Source organism: Oncorhynchus clarkii, chromosome 4 (assembly GCF_045791955.1).
Source record: "Oncorhynchus clarkii lewisi isolate Uvic-CL-2024 chromosome 4, UVic_Ocla_1.0, whole genome shotgun sequence".
Classification (NCBI taxonomy): domain Eukaryota; kingdom Metazoa; phylum Chordata; class Actinopteri; order Salmoniformes; family Salmonidae; genus Oncorhynchus; species Oncorhynchus clarkii.
The window spans coordinates 17885010-17905906 of NC_092150.1; the positions used below are offsets into that span (position 1 = coordinate 17885010).

A 20897-nucleotide genomic window follows, 5' to 3' on the forward strand; every position below is an offset into this window, starting at 1 on the left:
TACATGCTCTGTTAATTTTGGCATATTTATCTGTCTACGTACAGTAGATCGCAAGCCCAGAAGTCAATAGGGCTAGCTACTGCTGTTAGCTAACCAGAAAGCCACAAAGAATTGACATATCTAGCATAATATTCGTTTCATTTATCTCTGGTTAGCTACATTAAGATAATATAGCTAGCTGATAGTTATAAAGTAAAATGGTTGCTTTGTGTCTCGTCTATTGTTGGCATTATCCTGGCTGGAAGAAGGTTGAGTGAATGGGGAGGTGCAGCATTAGGTAATACAGTAGGGGGAGTGCGAGTGTTTAGCAAATGTAATGTTTTATGCATACTCCACACTCATCCTCACAAAAACGTACCCAAGAGAAAGAATGGTATGTTGAAAGCTATTGTGTAGGCTATATTTAAAGAAATACACTTTTGCTGGGCAACAGGTTTAATACAGAGTACTGGTGACTTACACCACCCACTCCATTCATTGCCATGAAATACATGGTACATGGGATACTTATTTGCTTGTATAGAACTTTTCTACCTGTCTCAGCTAAAGTGGGGTGGAAAACACTCAACAGGGTCTCTACTAACCAAATATGTGTAGTTTGAGGGGGACTGCGTAATAGACACATGCATTTAAAATCAAATGAAATTGTATTGGTCTCATACACAAATTTAGCAGATGTTATTCCGGGTGTAGCGAAATGCTTGTGTTCCTAGCTCCAACAGTGCAGTAATATCTAACAATTCACACATCTAAAAGTAAAATAATGGAATTAAGAAATGTATAAATATTAGGATGAGAATACACTGTATAAATATGAAATGTGTAAAGCAGTATGTAAACATTAAAGTGACCAGTGATTCCTTGTCTGTATATTTCAGCAGCCTCTAAGGTGCAGGGTTGAGTAACAGGTGGTAGCCGGCTAGTGATGGCTAATTAACAGTCTGATGGCCTTGAGATAGAAGCTGTTTTTCAGTCTCTTGTTCCCAGCTTTAATGCACCTGTACTGACCTTTTGGGGGCCAAAACAACACATTTCTTCAGCCTCCTGAGGTTGAAGAGGCGCTGTTGCGCCTTCACCACACTGTCTGTGGGTGGACCATTTCAGATCGTTAGTGATGTGTACGCTGAGGAACTTTCCACCTTCTCCACTGCGGTCCTGTCAATATGGATAGAAGCGTGCTCCCTCTGCTTTTTCCTGAAGTCCACGATCAACTCCTTCGTTTTGTTGACATTGAGGGAGAGGTTATTTTCCTGGCACCACTCCACCAGTGCCCTCACCTCCTCCCTGTAGGCTGTCTCATCATTGTTGGTAATCAGGCCAACTATGGTTGTGTCATCTGCAAACTTGATGATTGAGTTGGGGGTGTGTGTGGCTACGCAGTCATGGATGAACAGGGAGTACAGGAGTGGGCTGAGCACGCACCCTTTTGGGGCCCCAGTGTTGAGGATCAGTGAAGTGGAGGTCCTGCATGTTATATTAATTCCAAAACAAATGAATGTACTGCTGTTTTGTTGAATATCATTTGTAAAGACAAACGTTAACACTTTTTTTTATGTTTGTTTCCAGTGTTAAATGCAATGTAAACAATCATGGATTAGCATACCTGTTAATGACCTAGATTAACCTAATGGTGATTGCAATGGGTCACCTTTACACATTTAAATCAGCCCAAGTCCAGCCTTGACATGTGCCAAAAAATGCACGAGGTCAATCACTTGGCCTGACAAATAAAATATTTTTGAGGTAGTATCCTTGTAATATCATGTTGCTATATGTTTATATCACCCCAATTATGCATAGTCTTCCAACAATTTTATCAAACCCACCTTGGTCGCAATCAATTCAAAGGTTCACCTCTTGGGTTTTGGACCAAATTGTAATTTCTGAGAAAATACAAGTGATTATTACTTGGCTTTTGTCTTATTAGAAGTCCTGTCTTATTTAAAGTCCTAATCAAGCACAATATGAGGATTAAATACAATTTTCACCAGTTTTATACAGTTTGTGCTCCTTCCAACCTCCCAATTGCTGCGTAGCATTTCTGACAGAAATTGCTCATTTGACAGGCCTACCTATGAAAGGGCAGGGGCGTCATGTCCCTTCAACCAGAGAAATAGGACAATGGACATTTACACACACCTTGGTTGGACTCAGCTTGGTGAATCAACCTTCAATTTGATCTATTCAGAAACTATTGGAGAGATACCTTGTTGCTTTATCATGTATGCAACAGTGCTTTTGCTGTTATTGGTAAATTTGGTTTATACTGTTACTGTTTGTGTATGGAGGCCTATATGTGTTAATTTAATAGACCTACATGAGTTGGGGTCAATTCAGGAAGTAATTTGAATTTACAAAATAGAGAGAAAAAGCTTGACATAAATGTCTTGTTCTTATCAGCTTATTTAAAAGTAAATACAAATCTATCTCTTCAATTATTTCATTGGCACTGGCAACAATGGATTTGTGGTGGATGTGACAAATTATGAATTTTCTCATTTGTGACCCCATTTTAGAAAACAGTCAGATGGTAGTAGATGTGATTACGTGTGCTTATTCTTGAAAGCAGTCTTATTAGAGTGCAATATGAATAAGCTTCGTCACAATGGCATGCGATACTATGTTTTATATCATTTATCATAGAGAAAATTACTACGTAATACATTTTAAACTCTACAGAAAATGACTTTGCTGACCATGATAGACAATCATCATGTCATGAATCATAATCATCCCTGAGCTCGTGAAGTGAGCGCTACTGGAGCAGGCGAGAAATACGCTCCAGCTTTTGGGAATCTCGCTCATGCTGCAGTCAAATTTGGCAAGCTCCTATGGAGACAGATAGCTGCCAAAAGATTGAATGTACAGCTGAAGTCGGAAGGTTACATACACCTAGGTTGCAGTCATTAAAACTCGTTTTAACCACTCCACAAATTTCTTGTTAACAAACTATGGTTTGGCAAGTCGGTTAGGACATCTACTTTGTGCATGACACAAGTAATTTTTTCAACAATTGTTTACAGACATTATTTCACATATAATTCACTGTATTACAGTTCCAGTGGGTCAGAAGTTTACATACACTAACTTGACTGTGCCTTAAAACAGCTTGGAAAATTCCAGAAAATGATGCCATTGCTTTATAAGCTTCTGATAGGCTAATTGACATCATTTGAGTCAATTGGAGGTGTACCTGTGGATGTATTTTCAAGGCCTACCTTTAAACTCAGTGCCTCTTTGCTTGACATCATGGGAAAATCGAAAGAAATCAGCTAGACTTCAGAAAAAAAATGTAGACCTCCACAAGTCTGGTTAATCCTTGGGAGCAATTTCCAATCACCTGAAGGTACCACGTTCATCTGTTCAAACAATAGTAAACAAGTATAAACACCATGGGACCACGCAGAAGTCATACCGCTCAGGAAGGAGATGCATTCTGTCTCCTAGAGATGAATGTCCTTTGGTGCGAAAAGTGCAAATCAATCCCAGAACAACAGCAAAGGTAAATAGTCTGTAATTGTAACATGGAGTTTGTATGTTCACAGATGAAACTTCACCTTTACATTTCATGCATGGCTTTTCTTGCAATCCTAGCAATTTACGTATGGATATTATTACGATCCTAACGACACGTACATTCAACCTTTTGGTAGGTATCTCACTCCATGGAGGTGTGGCTTAAAGCAATGAGTGACCTATTTAATAAATCCTCTTAGGGATCCCTTCACGTGCCAATCCCTTTAGTGGGATCGATTTGACAACATCCAGTGAAATTGCAGAGCGCCAAATTCAAACTTCAGAAATATTAATATTCACAAGTCAGAAATAACGATATAATAAATGCCTTACCTTTGAAGATCTTCTTTTTGCAATCCCAAATGTCTCATTGACACAATGAATGGTCATTTTGTTCGATAATTTCCTTCTTTATATCCCCAAAATGTCAATTTATTTGGCGCATTTGATTCAGAATTACACCGGTTCCAACTCGCCCAACATGACTACAAAGTATCTAATAAATTACCTGTAAACTTGGTCCAAACATTTCAAACAACGTTCCTAATCCAACCTCAGGTATCCGAAAATGTAAATAATCGATACAATTTAAGATGGAATAAACTGTTTCTAATACCGGACAAAAAACAACATGCAGCGCGTTCCTGTTCACGAGCACCAAAATAGTAGGGACCTTAAGAGTGACACATGGAATGAATAGCACATCTTCATTTCTCAAAAGAAAAATGTTGAAAACATTGAATTTCTAAAGACTGTTGACATCTAGTGGAAGCCATAGGAACTGCAATCTGAGCCCTAATTAATCAGGATTCCCATAGAAAACCATAGGAAAACACAATGACCTCAAAAAGAAATTCCCCTGGATGGATTATGCTCGGGGTCTCACCTGCTAAATCAGTTATGTTATACTCACAGACATTATTCTAACAGTTTTAGAAACTTCAGAGTGGTTTCTATCCAAATCTACTAATTATATGTATATCCTAGCTTCTGGGCCTGAGTAACAGGCAGTTTACTTTGGGCACGCTTTTCATCTGGATGTGAATATACTGCCTCCTATCCCTAAGAAGTCAAAAATGTGTATAACTAAACCAAGATAGACCACAGCCTGTCGCTTCCAATGGGAATAAATGAGTCATAGTGGACAGAACAAGCAAGGAGGTGGACAGAGCCTTGTGCGAGCTAGCGAGTTCCAATTGGCGAGTTCTATCATCTGCATATTTCCATTACGGAACGCCTACTTTGTGAAGTGCGCATGTGAAAAAATAAAAATAAATCAATTTGCCTTTGCACTCCTAAACAACACAACTTTTAAAAACGTTTGCTAAAGGTAAAGTCCACTCTGTTCATAACATATTCTAGTTTTGGGAACAGAACTGTAATTGACATCAAATGTTGATGAGAAAATTTGCGGAATGTCTGCCAAAATCAATCTCGTTCCATCTTCGCCCACTGCCGGCTGTGGGCTTCCACTCACTACCATATTTGTGTAGTCGAGTGGATAAACCAAGCGGATGCTTCACTTTTATTCATCCAGTGAAATATCTGTTTCATTGTTCTATCTGTGAGGAATTGGCCATCCTGACAGCGTTCACCAAACCACAACCTCCCCGTTTTTCAACTGGCCGTTCAGTACAGCATCGTTCAATTGAACGTTACAGAACGTACAAACGTACTGAACGCAGCACATGCCTCGTTGTGTATATAGCCCAGAATTAACTAACCAATCATGTGGGTGTTATTGTGTCAGCCAATCGTCAATGAGAATACGCTCTTCCTGAAGTCATATCAAAGATGGTCGATAAATAAAGATTAATTCGGGCCGTTTACCATTGGAAAATATGGTCAGTTCCGGTCTACTTAAGGGGGTGGCTCTCCCATAGACAGTACACAAATGCGATAAAGGCTGTGTCTGTTCTACTTAGTTAATCGACTTCCATTAGAACAGAAAAAAATTAGGGAGTGGGATGTCTCGCTCCATCTTCCGTCTCTGGCGTTAGGTTGAGAGCCCATGATAAGGGGTGAGTAATAAAATATTATCTAGGTTTGCTAAATAATTACATTAAAAATGTATATTAAAATGAATATTATTGTTAGATAAATGTTATTGTTGGCATATTTCATCACATCTTTGACGCATATGTACCTCCTGTTCAGGGAGTGTACTGACCGTTTCCCATTGTCCGTTCCATCGATGTTTGCTAGCCAAAATTAGCTAGCTATTTATTTAGCTCGCTCTACAGTATAGCCTGGCCAAACATCTTCACGATTACACTTGTATAATCAAAATCAATAAATCATATTTTTTGGACTATTTAAGTAGGCTCATTCAGTAGTTTTGACCTGATTTAAGTTAAATTATGTTAAATAATTTTTAAAGTATAATTTATATTCGTAAAACATACATTGCAAATTATACTGTTGCTGCTTCCTGTTGTCATGTCTTTTTCTATTTATGGCTGAGTTTGTCAAAACACCGGTTTTAAGTGTACAAATTCATAATCGATATGCTGAAATAAATTGTGATATTGTTATACCCAATACATAAAAGTTACTCCCTACTACACACTTGTGTTCAGATTTACGTTACTTGTATTTCGCTAAATGAGTACCGTATAAACTGCACACGCACCAATATTTACCAAGTGGTTACTCAACTAGAATTTATTAGGGTTGTTATACTGTAATCAATAGCGCGCGCAAATTAAATCACTCACATTGATATAACTTTGATGACGTGTACCGTTTGCGCTCTTAACAGACAGACCTCAATGAACTTGGGTATACTGCTTATATATTTCAATAGATGACAACCTGTCGTAGCCATTTATATCTCAGTGAGGAAATTATTTCGGTAGATGGCCAATACGGAAAAAGAACACTTGACTTATGATTTCAACTAATCATCACCCTCACATCGGTTTCTAAAAGTACGAAAATGTATGCACTCCCTACTATAAATCGCTCTGGATACGAGCGTCTGCTAAATAACTAAAATGTAAATGGCGACAGGGGTTGGCTTTCATTTGAATGATAGCTTAACCCTCAAATCCACGAATTCATGTCTGGCTAGAGACGTTTATGGGAGGAGCGCCCGATTTTTTTTCTAAAACTGTGGTCTAAAAAGTAACGTTACAGCTGCGTTCAGTCAGTCCCATTACGTACTGGCGCATACGACAAATACACTTCTATTAAACCAAATATATGGATATGTTCTAAAAGGTGCTACACAGGATATGTTCTTTTTTTGCATTATACTTTCAGAAAATGACCAGAATATCTGGCGCTAATGGAATGATAGTGTTTCATAGCATTACTTACCCAACAGGGTTGTGATTTCGACTTTGTGGCTGTCTTATCTAGTGGAAACTGCTGTCATTTCCTGGTTGCACAAATTCTACACTGTTCGCGCAATTTCAGTTTTAGATCGATGTGAAATATCTTTTCAACAACGAAAAAAACGTTTTTTACATCTGTTTGAAGCTGGTCGACCAAAACCAAAAGTTACTTTCGGTCCACCAGCTTCAAAACAACTGTTTTGGACCACCAGCTTTTTTGTTATTGAAAATATATTTCACATTGATTTAAATTGTACAATGATTTCCTATACTATTCAGTAATTGTTTTCTCACATAAATAGAAATTGAGCAAACAGCGTAGAATTTCAGCAACCGACAGAGCGACCTGACCAAATTCACATAGAAATGTGAGTTATAGGGCTCATTCTCATTGAAAGCAATTCTAAGAAGCAGCAGATCTGTTATGTGCTATCTCTCTCTCTCTATGATTCTGTTCATAATTTTCCTTTTTGTGTCTTTTACTTTTGGTTTTGTACACCAGCTTCAAACAGATGAAAATACAATATTTTTGGTTATGGAAAATATATTTCACGGCGGTTTAAATGGTACAATGATTCTCTACACTCTACTTGATTGTTTTGTCACAAACTGAAATTAGACAAACTAGAAGTTTAGCAACCAGGAAATGACAGGGCGATTTCTGCATAGTGCACCTTTAAGCAATCGATTTTGTGAGATTGTGGTGACTATAATCTTTAATATTAATGTCAGCAATTTGAACTATTTCCTGTAATTATTGTGTGGTGAAAACCTTAGTCTGTGTAGGCTAATGTAGAAACACGTTCTGTCCACCATAGGAAACTTGGCATAATATAGCATCATTTAAATATGTCAAAGTAATTCAATGTATTAATATATAATGATAGTAAAAACTCACACATTTTTACAACATTACATATTTTTCTTCCTACTGTAACTGTGGAGAGAGCTTAAAAATGCTCCTAAGTACAATTTAACTTGGTGCTCTAGGCTAGTGTCCATAGGGTCTGTGCAGCAGGCTAACACCACTCTTGTAGCTAGCTAGCTTATATTTATATTCTGTTCAAAGGCAAATTGGCTCTGGAAGCCAAAACAGCCAATTACTTTAATCTAAACGCGAATTTCAAATTGCGGTACAGTTCTAGAAACATAAATCCCCATACTTTCATATCAAATCAAAATAATTTCACAAATGCAAAACACCCACTTACTGTACACTGTTTGAACCGGTTTTAACACAGTAGCAGTCGGCTGTCATTTTCAGTGACAATGTTTTTGTGGCATCTATTTTCCGTTTACACCGGTGTTCGAAGACTCAGATAGCTAGTCCTCTCTGTCTTCTGTATTTTTTCCGTAAACAAGCGCTTTAGCCTGGAAATATGACCGTCTGGGAACCCAAACATCTTTATAGGGTTTATCAATTTAACCTTTTGTTTCTTGAAAATTATTTCTCGCTGATATGAAAGATAGGGTCTTTATGCTTCCTAAAACGTAATTCAAGTGATGCGTGGTAATGTTCAATCTGAGCATCGGCGCTCTTAACAAAACTCCCCCGTACAGAAGACGCCTTTGTCCAGTGACTCGTAATGTGTAATGTAAAGGAACTGAGAGTCATGATCAAGAGCTAGGTTATATTTAGAATAACAAACTACAGATCTGATATAGTCCCGTCCTTCATATAACCATATTCTTCTGACAAACTTAATGAGTGAGTATAAAGTACTAATAACTTCCTAGACCTGTTTTCGAATCATATGTAATATATCCCACTTGCAGATCAATCACTGGGATAACGATATCATGGGTGGTGTGAAGCAGGAGCAAAATGATGGACCTCCACCAAGAGGCACGCAGTCCTCTGATGCAGTACAAGAAGAGGCAAGAGAAGGGGAATTGGCCCCATACTGACATTAATAACAGTACTGTCTCTACTCTGTGTATACACAGACTACCCACTGTATGGTTATCTCATTGTTTCCTACATGTTGTTACCATTCTATGACCTGATCTAGCTTAAAGGCCCAATGCAACCGTTTTAATCCTAATATCAAATACTTTCTGTGTAACAGTTTAAGTCCCTTACTCTAATCATTTTCCATTAAATTGGTCAAAAAGAAACAAATAGCTTTTCACCAAAAAACTATTTTCCAAGCAAGAATTTAGCTAGGACTGTCTGGAGTGGTCTGAGTGGAGAGGGATATGTAATGGTTAGTGTAATTCAGGCCCCTTGGGACATGCCAACCATAAACCTTAACTATTTTACATTTCAACTTGAATGGGGTGATGTCAGAGTTGGACATACCAAGGATCCCACTTAGTCTTTTCCGATATGTAATCTAAAAAACTAGCGGTTTGGAACTCTTACTTATTGGTCTGTATTAACTTATACCACTTGGCAACGGCACCAGGCAAGCCAAAACTCCACCCATGCAAAACCTGCTGATTAGAAGGTCCTGTGTAGATTGTGTTTTCAACCAGCAACTATCAGGAAATAACTCTGATCAAATTTCTAAACAGTTTTACAGTGTTAGTTTCATCAGCTGTTGTACAATATGATACAAAACCCATGAGAAACATAATTCTGACTGCATTGGCCCTTTAAATTGGAGAAGAGCATAAACATTGTGATGATGTCATGCTATGTTTCCTGATTTTTGATACACACTTTCACATTGCTAGCATTTTATAATTTCATCCTGGATCGCATGTCTGTTCTCTTTCTGTACAGCCTGTGAAGAAGAGAGGTTGGCCCAAGGGTAAGAAGAGAAAGAAGGTGTTGCCCAATGGTCCCAAGGCACCAGTGACGGGATATGTGCGTTTCCTGAATGAACGGCGGGAGCAGATCCGTGCCAAACACCCCGACCTGCCCTTTCCAGAAATCACCAAGAGGCTGGGTGCAGAGTGGAGCCGCTTAGCACCTCATGACAAACAGGTACCTTCAGGCTTTATGGGTCGGAAAGAGAAATGTAGTTGTAGGAACAGTTACACACTTTTTTGCCCCAGCTTTGTATTTAGTGGCAGTGCATTCAGTAGCATTGTGCATCATTTTATGCATAGTTGTATTTATATTCATATTTATAGACTAGCCAGATCTGTTTGATAAGCCCAGGTCGGCCTTCACAACTACAGGCTATAATGTTGAGGAGAAGTCTGGGAATGCAAGCTACCAGTGTATTGAGATCTCTTCTGTGTGTGTCTGGAGTGGACTGAAGTTTGCTTGTGTGCTGACCTGATAGCGCTTCCTGGATGAGGCAGAGCGAGAGAAGCTGCAGTATGCCCGGGAGCTGAGAGAATACCAACAGAGTGAAGCCTATCAGATCACCAGTGCCAAGATCCAGGACAAGAAGGTCAAGAGAGGTCAGAGTTGTGACGCATCTAACTTATTAGATGAAATATGTGACACGTCTACCTTCTACAGTGGGGCAAAAAAGTATTTAGTCAGCCACCAATTGTGCAAGTTCTCCCACTTTAAAAGATGAGAGAGGCCTATAATTTTCATTATAGGTACACTTCAACTATGACAGACAAAATGAGAAGAAAAAAATCCAGAAAATCACATTGTAGGATTTTTAATGAGTTTAATTGCAAATTATGGTGTAAAATAAGTATTTGGTCAAACAAAAGTTTATCTCAATACTTTGTTATATACCCTTTGTTGGCAATGACAGAGGTCAAACGTTTTCTGTAAGTCTTCTCAAAGTTTTCATACACTGTTGCTGGTATTTTGGCCCATTCCTCTATGCAGATCTCCTCTAGAGCAGTGATGTTTTGGGGCTGTTGCTGGGTAACACGGACTTTCAACTCCCTCCAAAGATTTTCTATGTGGTTGAGATCTGGAGACTGGCTAGGCCACTCCAGGACCTTGAAATGCTTCTTACGAAGCCACTCCTTTGCCCGGGCGGTGTGTTTGGGATCATTGTCATGCTGAAAGACCCAGCCACGTTTCATCTTCAATGTCCTTGCTGATGGAAGGAGGTTTTCACTCAAAATCTCATGATACATGATACATTCATGATACATTCTTTCCTTTACACGGATCAGTTGTCCTGGTCCCTTTGCAGAAAAACAGCCCCAAAGCATGATGTTTCCACCCCAATGCTTCACAGTAGGTATGGTGTTCTTTGGATGCAACTCAGCATTCTTTGTCCTCCAAACACGACGAGTTGAGTTTTTACCAAAAAGTTATATTTTGGTTTCATCTGACCATATGACATTCTCCCAATCTTCTTCTGGATCATCCAAATGCTCTCTAGCAAACTTCAGACGGGCCTGGAAATGTACTGGCTTAAGCAGGGGGACACGTCTGGCACTGCAGGATTTGAGTCCCTGGCGGCGTAGTGTGTTACTGATGGTAGGCTTTGTTACTTTGGTCCCAGCTCTCTGCAGGTCATTCACTAGGTCCCCCCGTGTGGTTCTGGGATTTTTGCTCACCGTTCTTGTGATCATTTTGACCCTACGGGGTGAGATCTGGCGTGGAGCCCCAGATCGAGGGAGATTATCAGTGGTCTTGTATGTCTTCCATTTCCTAATAATTGCTCCCACAGTTGATTTCTTCAAACTAAGCACTTACCTATTGCAGATTCAGTCTTCCCAGCCTGGTGCAGGTCTACAATTTTGTTTCTGGTGTCCTTTGACAGCTCTTTGGTCTTGGCCATAGTGGAGTTTGGAGTGTGACTGTTTGAGATTGTGGACAGGTGTCTTTTATACTGATAACAAGTTCAAACAGGAGCCATTAATACAGGTAACGAGTGGAGGACAGAGGAGCCTCTGAAAGAAGAAGTTACAGGTCTGTGAGAGCCAGAAATCTTGCTTGTTTGTAGTTGACCAAATACTTATTTTCCACCATAATTTGCAAATAAATTCATTAAAAATCCTTCAATGTGATTTCTGGATTTTTTTCTTCTCATTTTGTCTGTCACAGTTGAAGTGTACCTATGATGAAAATTACAGGCCTCTCTCATCTTTTTAAGTGGGAGAACTTGCACAATTGGTGGCTGACTAAATACTTTTTTTGCCCCACTGTATTTCGTTAGTTTGACAGGGTGGTTAAAACTGTTCCTTTCAGTTTTTGTTTTTTGTTCATTTTTCTTCTTTGAGCATTTAAATAATGGGATCTTCTTTTTCAGAAGAGTCTCCATCTGTCATTATCAATGCTAACAGTTCTGGATCAGCTGCTCTGAAGGTACAGTTAGCCTTACATAATGTGTTGTGTTTCTGAATAGAGGTTATGAGTAGGCTGACTTGTGATTTTGTGCAATGTGTTAACGGGTTGATTTGTTTTGAATTATGTCCTCTAGGGTTCAGATCATCTGTCCAACAGATTTGATGTTCCAATATTTACAGAGGAATTCCTGGACCAGAACAAGGGTATGAGACAGGCAGAGGAGCGTCTCTGGGACAAACACTGTTTCAGTGAAGAAAGTTCTAGCTATTTCCTTACTAATGGTTGTTTCTTTGCTCCCAGCCCGGGAAGCGGAGCTGCGGCGTTTACGCAAAGCAAATGTGGAGTTTGAGGAGCAGAACGCAGTGTTGCAGAAGCACATTTCAGACATGTACAGCGCTAAGGAGAGACTGGAAGCTGAACTGGGGCAGGATGAGCTCCGGACGCAGGCTCTGCACAGGCACCTGCTGGCCATCAAACACACCCTTGTCAGCAGCCTGTCCACTGTGGCCCTGCCAGGTCAGAACCATGTCACTGGGCCCTCTCATCCATCTCGGAACCTGATAGCACAGTCTCCCTGTATGATTTGGCTGCTTTTACTTATGTTGAAGTTTCCTTACCATGAAAGTAGTTTGTAGACGTAAAAACATAACGTGTTTGTTGATGAATTGGCCAAAATCAACATTGATAACTTGTCCTTAGCAAGACATTTTGAAACATACAGATTTGGTTCTAATGTTTTCAAAATATTTTAAACTACAATATTTTAGTATTTCTTCCATTAACCCACAATATTGTCCATATAGGAATTGAATCCTTAGTTTCACTACACTTTCTCTCCAGGCACGGGTGAGACCCCCTCTCTTGGTACCCTGGACTCTTACCTGAGTCGCCTGAGTGGTACTCTGGAGAGCAATCCTCATGAGCACCGTGCCTTGCTGGCTCAGCTTCACGATGTCCTTTCTCACCTTGACAGGTAACACACCTGTGAGAAGATCTAATACCTTGAGTTGTACTGAGTTATTTCAGGGAATATACATGACCTACAGTCTTGTGCATTACCATTCATATACAGTGGGGCAAAAATAATTTAGTCAGCCACCAATTGTGCAAGTTCTCCCACTTAAAAAGATGAGAGAGGCCTGTAATTTTCATCATACACTTCAACTATGACAGACGAAATGAGGGGAAAAAATCCAGAAAATCACATTGTAGGATTTTTTTTAATGAATTTATTTTCAAATTATGGTGGAAAATAAGTATTTGGTCACCTACAAACAAGCAAGATTTCTGGCTCTCACAGACCTGTAACTTCTTCTTTAAGAGGCTCCTCTGTCCTCCACTCGTTACCTGTATTAATGGCACCTGTTTGAACTTGTTATCAGTATAAAAGACACCTGTCCACAACCTCAAACAGTCACACTCCAAACTCCACTATGGCCAAGACCAAAGAGCTGTCAAAGGACACCAGAAACAAAATTGTAGACCTGCACCAGGCTGGGAAGACTGAATCTGCAATAGGTAAGCAGCTTGGTGTGAAGAAATCAACTGTGGGAGCAATTATTAGGAAATGGAAGACATACAAGACCACTGATAATCTCCCTCGATCTGGGGCTCCACGCAAGATCTCATCCCGTGGGGTCAAAATGATCACAAGAACAGTGAGCAAAAATCCCAGAACCACACGGGGGGACATAGTGAATGACCTGCAGAGAGCTGGGACCAAAGTAACAAAGCCTACCATCAGTAACACACTACGCCGCCAGGGACTCAAATCCTGCAGTGCCAGACGTGTCCCCCTACATGTCCAGGCCCATCTGAAGTTTGCTAGAGAGCATTTGGATGATCCAGAAGAAGATTGGGAAAATGTCATATGGTCAGATGAAACCAAAATATAACTTTTTGGTAAAACCTCAACACGTTGTGTTTGGAGGATAAAGAATGCTGAGTTGCATCCAAAGAACACCATATCTACTGTGAAGCATGGGGGTGGAAGCATCGTGCTTTGGGGCTATTTTTCTGCAAAGGGACCAGGACGACTGATCCGTGTAAAGGAAAGAATGAATGGGGCCATGTATCGTGAGATTTTGAGTGAAAACCTCCTTCCATCAGCAAGGACATTGAAGATGAAACATAGCTGGGTCTTTCAGCATGACAATGATCCCAAACACACCGTCCGGGCAACGAAGGAGTGGCTTCGTAAGAAGCATTTCAAGGTCCTGGTGTGGCCTAGCCAGTCTCCAGATCTCAAACACATAAAATCTTTGGAGGGAGTTGAAAGTCCGTGTTGCCCAGCAACAGCCCCAAAACATCACTGCTCTAGAGGAGATCTGCATGGAGGAATGGGCCAAAATACCAGCAACAGTGTGTGAAAACCTTGTGAAGACTTACAGAAAACGTTTGACCTCTGTCATTGCCAACAAAGGGTATATAAGAAAGTATTGAGAAACTTTTGTTATTGACCAAATACTTATTTTCCACCATCATTTGCAAATAAATTCATTAAAATCCTACAATGTGATTTTCAGGATATTTTTTTCTCATTTTGTCTGTCATAGTTGAAGTGTACCTATGATGAAAATGACAGGCCCCTCATCTTTGTAAGTGGGAGGACTTGCACAATTGGTGGCTGACTAAATACTTTTTTGCCGCACTGTATAATGTTGTGTCAAATTTAAACACTTGCTAGATCTGCATGCATACAGTACAACAACTTACCTTGTTGTTATGGATGGTCACACTGTTCTAACAGTCTCCTCCCTCACCTTATTTTCAGTGAGAAACTATGAGACGACCTCCACACCCATTCCCACTTGATGTGGATCCCAGATGGTGCAACGACAGGTCCAATCAGTGCCCATCGCAGTGTAGTCAAGGGATAGGTGGGATGTCTATCTGATGTAACAGATAAAACACAACGTTCAGTCCATATACCATTACTCTGTGGTACATCTGCATGTGTGTGCAGTCTGGTACAGTTTTGGTGGCGAATATAAGCCTTTGAGGCTTGGTGTGAACAGTCATTATGTCAACTGCCTTAACTGGTTCCATTTGTAGTTAATTTGGTTTGTTAAATGGAAGAAACAGTTGACATGCCTTTTATGGTATTTGGAGTGAATTAAGAGTTTTTCAGGTGAAGCTACTTGGAAATGAGGAGGTTGCGGAAGTGTACTGGTGTCCAATGACAGGCAAAATGAACTGGAAAAGATTATAGCATTGTTTTCAGAATATGTTTTTGTATTGTAATTGATATTAGTTTTGTGGTGGGTAGTTTTGGATGAAGGGATTTTTTTTGTCATGGTTTATTTGCGTTAATTCAAATTGGATGTTTGTCTTCTTTGTAATTGTTTTATCAATTTGCAATAAAAGTAAATGTGTGTAATTTTCCAGATGTCATTAAGGATGAGTGTGACGCACATAGAGCCTATAGTGACGCATGGAGGATGTTGTCTGAAATGGCAATTGTCTGAAATGGACTCAATAGCCGCCGATAGCACCTGTTGGCCCCACTTTACAATGGACAGAAGTATGGAAAAAATGATTTTGGACAGACTTGTCTGATCTTAGTTGCTAGATCCCCACCAGAGGGTGGTATAGCTCCATTTAGAAACGTCAGTTAGCTTGATTGGGTTGTACACAGTTTCTTTAAATTTGAGTTAATTTCCTAAGTTTCCATTCATGAATTGACTTTTCAATCCACTCTCAGTATTGACAGGTTTAATTTGTTTAGATCTTCTTGATTCCCTGTAGGCCTTTCCCAATGTGTTTTTACTATAGAAAACACTTCATTAAAGCAGCAATCGGTAGTATAAACGATAACAAAGTGTTGTCCCTGTTTCGTTTAAAATCTGGGGGCTTGAGAAATGTAACCACTCAAATTCATAGACAGAGCTATGGATGTTTTAAGGAAAAATAGAGTGTTTCTTTACAGACATTGGCGTAAAACAAGTTTATATGTTGGGTTCTGATGAGGTGAGACAGTTGAACTAAACTCGTGAGGCATTTATAAATTATATTCTTCAAGAATAAATGGGTGCAAATCATACATTTTTAAGTGAAAAAATGTACAGTGAATATAGCAACAGCTGATTGCCCCAACAAATTCCAGTTTTCTCCTCAAAGTATGCCCGGTAATATATGTTTCTAAAAGCTTGGATTGGAACAAGGAGAGGCAGAGTAATTCTAGGCGCAGAATATAATTATGTCAGGGTAAATATGGCATGTAAGATATTCAATAGCTTACTTCTCTACTTTAATGTATTCCTTCTTTTTTACACCAAGTACGCACTAGGGTAAATCTACTTGCTTGTAGTCATCCTTGGTAGTGGACTTGAAGACTCTTTATAATCCTATTTTAGGTCCAGTTAACTGAGATTAGAAGATGTTGTAGTCTACATTTGAGATTTTCAGCGGTGCCACGTAACGTGGTAGAGTGTTCCGACTGCCAAACAGCATTGGTCCATCCCATCCTCACTACCCTGACGTCACTCTTGGGAACTGTCCTTACAGTGGTGGTGCTGAACAAGATGGCTGTGAGTCGGGGAGCGGAGAGCTGAGGAGGATGAAATATACCCCCCCCTCCTCCCCCCAAATTGATCCTGACTCAGTGGGTGAAAGGGAAAGGTCAGATTTTTTTTATTTGTTTTTATTGTCACATAGCAGTGACACGCAATAGCTTAGTTGTGAAGCAGAGCTGATCACGTCCACCTATTTATACAGGCTATAGAGACAGCAATCTACTCCGGATTGAAGCCGGTGGACATCTGGGAACGATCATAGCCAGAGCTAAGAGATGTCATTGCTGTGTGTTGGAGGTAAGCGATAAAAACAAACATATTTCAAGCTTGCCGTAGCCTACTGGCTGTCGAGAGAAATGCTCTTGTTAAGTCGGGTAACCAGCTGCTTCGCGGGCTGTTTTCTTCAATGAATCTCATTGCAGCTGATTATGCTATAAAATGTATCAATTGTGGTTTCATAAATTAAGCACGTTTTACTAAATGTGATTTAAGTTGGCTGTTAACTGAATAAACTGACAGTAGGTTTGTATTTTGTGGCCAACATTTTATGGTTGTTTAATTGGTCTAATTCTTCTTTTAATTATATGAGTGTCTTCTAGTGATAAAGAAGCGTAATAGGCTACCAATGTCATCCTAAACACTTTGATTGTCATAAGCCTATTCACCGTACCAAATTATGATTTGAACAGAATTCGAAAACCTCATATTAGGCCTGTGGTATCAAAATGTCTGATTTGTAGTAGATTGTCCTCTTTACCATATCCCCTCACTAGATTTTTGATTAAGGTTAATTGTCTTAGTAGTACAGCAACATTAAAACGAGTGCTTCCCGCTGTGCAGTTTTTGCATGCTATCTTGAACATGTACGCTTTCTATGATTACATAAAACTTTTATAGTTACAGTAACCTCAATGTGGCCATGGATGAGTTACCCATTTTAATGTTTAATAAAAACGCTTACATTAGTTTGTAAAATAGCCTAAAGTTAAGGCTATTTACTGTATTACAAAAGTAATATCGAACTGTGTTAGGTTGACAACGCAGCCAAATATCAGCATTTAAATGAGATGTATCTAATGCTTGGGTAGTTTCATCTGAACCACTGGCTTAATAATATTCTTTAACTTTTGGTTTAGTTGGAGACGTGAATCCAACATAGAATTTGTTAACTTGTTGAGAAGTTCATACTTTTGCAATACAGTAAATAGTGTGATGTTGAATTGTGTTTGGTTGTCAACGCAACCAAATATCAACATTGGAAGGAGATGTATATTTTGTACCACTGACTTAGTCTGACATTAATTCCAGTTTTTCTGAACCAAACATATCTAAGTTAAAGAATAGGACTAAATCCTATCAAATCAAACTTTAAATGCACTTTAATAAAGTTTGATCTGATTTACTATTCTTTAACTTTGGTTAATTGTTGGTTGAAATAGGGATGTGAATCCAATATATTCATTATTAACTTGAATATTACATTTGACATCAACCAAAGCTTGAAACCCTGGGCCTATATATATTGTCTATTTTTTGTTGAACCCTGGGTTGAATTGAAACAGTAGCTGTTGATGACTTCGCAAATGCTATAATATTATAGGCCTAAATATTATCATTGATGATATATGACTTAGAGAGAGAGTATGGTTACATTTCATTTGCTCTGCTAAACCTTCCCTTTGGAATGACTTTGATAGCAACAGTGAATATATATTTAGTAATGAGATCTCTCAATAATCATTCTCACGATAGCTCATTGGCAGTAGTCAGACAAATATCAAAGCTAAATATGGCTGGGCTTGATTAAAACCCTGGATGGGCAGCCTGGTCTCAGACTAGACGTAACATAGTAAATGTAATATGAGACACTAAAATTAGTATGATAAGTTTTGTTTGGTATGGTTACATAAGACAGAGGGTTACTTAAGGCAATAACAAAAGGAGGGTGGTTGGTCGGGGTGGATGGGTAGGCGAATCTCATCATCAGAATTTCAGCTAATTAAAAACTTTTCAACTACTTACTCCTTTTTAGCTACTTTTCAACTACTTAGTATGTTAGCTAACCATTCCCCTAACCCTTACCTTAACCATTTTAGCTAACCCTAAACCTAACCTTAACCCTTTAACCTAACTCCTAACCCTAACAAGGGTTGTCTGTGTTGAAAATTGCTTACCATGATGACATAACTCTGTTGTTGAATTTTGCCCTCAAAACAACAGTTGATGACTTTTTGCAAATCCATGTATTTTCCACAGATTCCACATCACAATACGTTGACAAATTACATTGAAATCATGTCGATTCAACCAGTGCCCAGTGGACTGTGTCGCTTTTGGTCATCTAATGATGATTGCATTCCTTATGACAGCCTTCCTCTTGAGAAATCATGAGTTTCCAAGGAAATCTGCTGAATGCAGCCTTTCAGTGCCGTGACCACAGTAGATTGCCTCTAGCACTAGCCTACTATGTTGAATCAGTGTTGTTGACCATATACCCCTTCTAAAATGATTTGATTGTTTGTGTGAAATACATTTCTCAGCGGATGATAAAAGTGTGTCCAAGAGATTTTACCCCGGGCCATGGGGTATTGGTGTGAATCCCTAAGCAATTTACTCTCCCAGTTACTCTCCAAACAAAACACCCAAAAGCAAATGTTTTGTAAGTTTAAAACAGCAAAACCAACGGGGAAAAAAACTGGTTGAATCAACATTGTTTCCACCTAATTTCAACAAAGCAATTCAGAGTGCTGATATTGAATCAATGTGCAAAACTGATTGGATTTGCAAATAGTGATCAAGGTAAGGGAATTTAGCCTTTTTCTTCACCCAACTTTTAACTTAAATTCAAAAAAGAAAAAAAATTCAATATTTTGTTGATTTCACGTTGAATTCATGTTAGTTGACAATTCAACCAAATTTCAACCAAAACTAGCTGTTTAACTGACATCCGAGCACCTTTGGAATAGTCTTGTAACGCTGAGAGTCTGGAAGCAAGTTCAGGGAGTGAGTATTTTATTAAAATAAACAGAACATAATACAAAACAAGACACACTAACAGCACACAGACATGAAACAATGACACCTGGGGAAGGAACCAAAGGGAGTAACATATATAGGGCAATCAAGGAGGTGAGGGTAATCAAGGAGGGTAATCAAGGAGGTGATGGAGTCCAGGTGATTGTCATTATGTGCTGATGCGTGAACCAATGGTGACAGGTGTGCGCCATAACGAGCAGCCAGGTGACAAGTCTGTTTTTGGGTCAGGTTGTTTGAATATCAGCAGTTTTGTGAATCCTTTTTACCCTTTTTGCTCCCTCTGTAACTTGTCTATTTTAATTTGTTAGTAGCCTGCCTGTTATAGATTAGGGCAGTTCTATGTTATTGTCACATATCAAGGTACTATATGTAGAGGTAGAGCGACATGCCACCCTCAGCAACCCAAACCGCCCACTCCAAAGTGTTTGTGACAGGATATGTTCTTGGCACCGTAGTTGTATAAACAAGCTGATTGCACAGATGTCAGGATTGAGACAGATCCCCAGATGTACCCTCAATATCCTCAAGCTTTGTTGGCATAGCAACCCTCTATTCCCTGGCATTTGGGTGCTTTCCCATTAGCATTGAGTGTACAGCTATGTTAGTGGTTATTTTTGGTTAACATCCAGTTGCCACGGTGAGCTTGAGAGACTTCACATGGACATTTCTAGGTCTTTAACACATGTAGGTATGGCAGCGACAACAACCCAGGAGAGAGGAAGCGTCTCCACTGTTACCATTTCTTGTAAATGTATGATTATAACTCGGCCTATACAGTGCTTTAAGAACGTATTCACACCCCTGACTTTTTCTAAATTGTGTTGTCCTACAGACTGAATTTAAAATGGATGACACTCAGATTTCGTTTCTCACTGGCCTACACACAATACCCCATAATGTCAGTGGAATTAGTATTATTTTATTAATGTTTTTTACAAATTAATTAAATAAATAAAAGCTGAAATGTCTTGAGTCAATAAGTATTACATCCCTTTGTTATGGCAAGCCTAAATGTGCTTAAGAAGTCACATAACTTCCATGGACTCTGTATGCAATAATAGTGCTGTAAAATATTTTTGAACGACTACCTCATCTCTGCATGCACCTCACACATACAATTATCTGTAAGGGGCCTCAGTTGAGCAGTGCATTTCAAAAACAGATTCAACCACAAAGATCAGGGAGGTTTTCAAAGAAAGGCACCTATTGGTAAAAATACAAATTTGACTTTGAATATCCCTTTGAGCATGGTGAAGTTATTCATTACACTTTGGATGGTGTATCAATAGACCCAGTCACGACAAAGGTACAGGCGTCCTTCCTAACTCA

At 39.2% G+C, this 20897-nt stretch overlaps 2 protein-coding genes across 3 annotated transcripts in view; both read left to right on the plus strand.

Moving 5' to 3' along the window:
* Nucleotides 1-5286: 5286 nt before the first annotated feature.
* On the plus strand, nt 5287-15394 carry LOC139407599 (SWI/SNF-related matrix-associated actin-dependent regulator of chromatin subfamily E member 1-related-like). 2 transcript variants are annotated; one of them, XM_071151424.1, is made up of 9 exons: nt 5287-5537; nt 8631-8732; nt 9583-9786; nt 10091-10211; nt 11981-12036; nt 12152-12221; nt 12319-12534; nt 12859-12991; nt 14792-15394. In XM_071151424.1, exons 2-9 carry the CDS (start codon nt 8655-8657, stop codon nt 14802-14804), a joined length of 891 nt encoding a protein of 296 aa, XP_071007525.1. In that variant the 5' UTR covers nt 5287-5537; nt 8631-8654; the 3' UTR covers nt 14805-15394. The 2 variants fall into 2 exon arrangements, with proteins under 2 accessions (XP_071007525.1, XP_071007526.1); XM_071151425.1 differs by having other exon boundaries at nt 5389-5537; nt 11984-12036; nt 14792-15027.
* A 1351-nt stretch (nt 15395-16745) lies between these two features.
* Nucleotides 16746-20897, plus strand: part of LOC139407600 (protein unc-13 homolog A-like) — an 86883-nt gene continuing 82731 nt past the window's right edge. Inside the window, exon 1 of the mRNA XM_071151426.1 lies at nt 16746-16829. Coding sequence (XP_071007527.1) covers nt 16808-16829 — 22 coding nt within the window. The 5' untranslated portion in view covers nt 16746-16807. The remainder of the gene's footprint in view (nt 16830-20897) is intronic.

What these genes read in the sequence shown, in the direction of transcription:
- LOC139407599 (XM_071151424.1), top strand. Translation starts at nt 8,655, where the DNA reads ATGGGTGGTGTGAAGCAGGAGCAAAATGATGGACCTCCACCAAGAGGC. An exon ending in TAGCACCTCATGACAAACAG is followed by an intron (nt 9,787 to 10,090) that starts GTACCTTCAGGC and finishes CTGACCTGATAG; the next exon opens with CGCTTCCTGGATGAGGCAGA. An exon ending in GTCCACTGTGGCCCTGCCAG is followed by an intron (nt 12,535 to 12,858) that starts GTCAGAACCATG and finishes CTTTCTCTCCAG; the next exon opens with GCACGGGTGAGACCCCCTCT.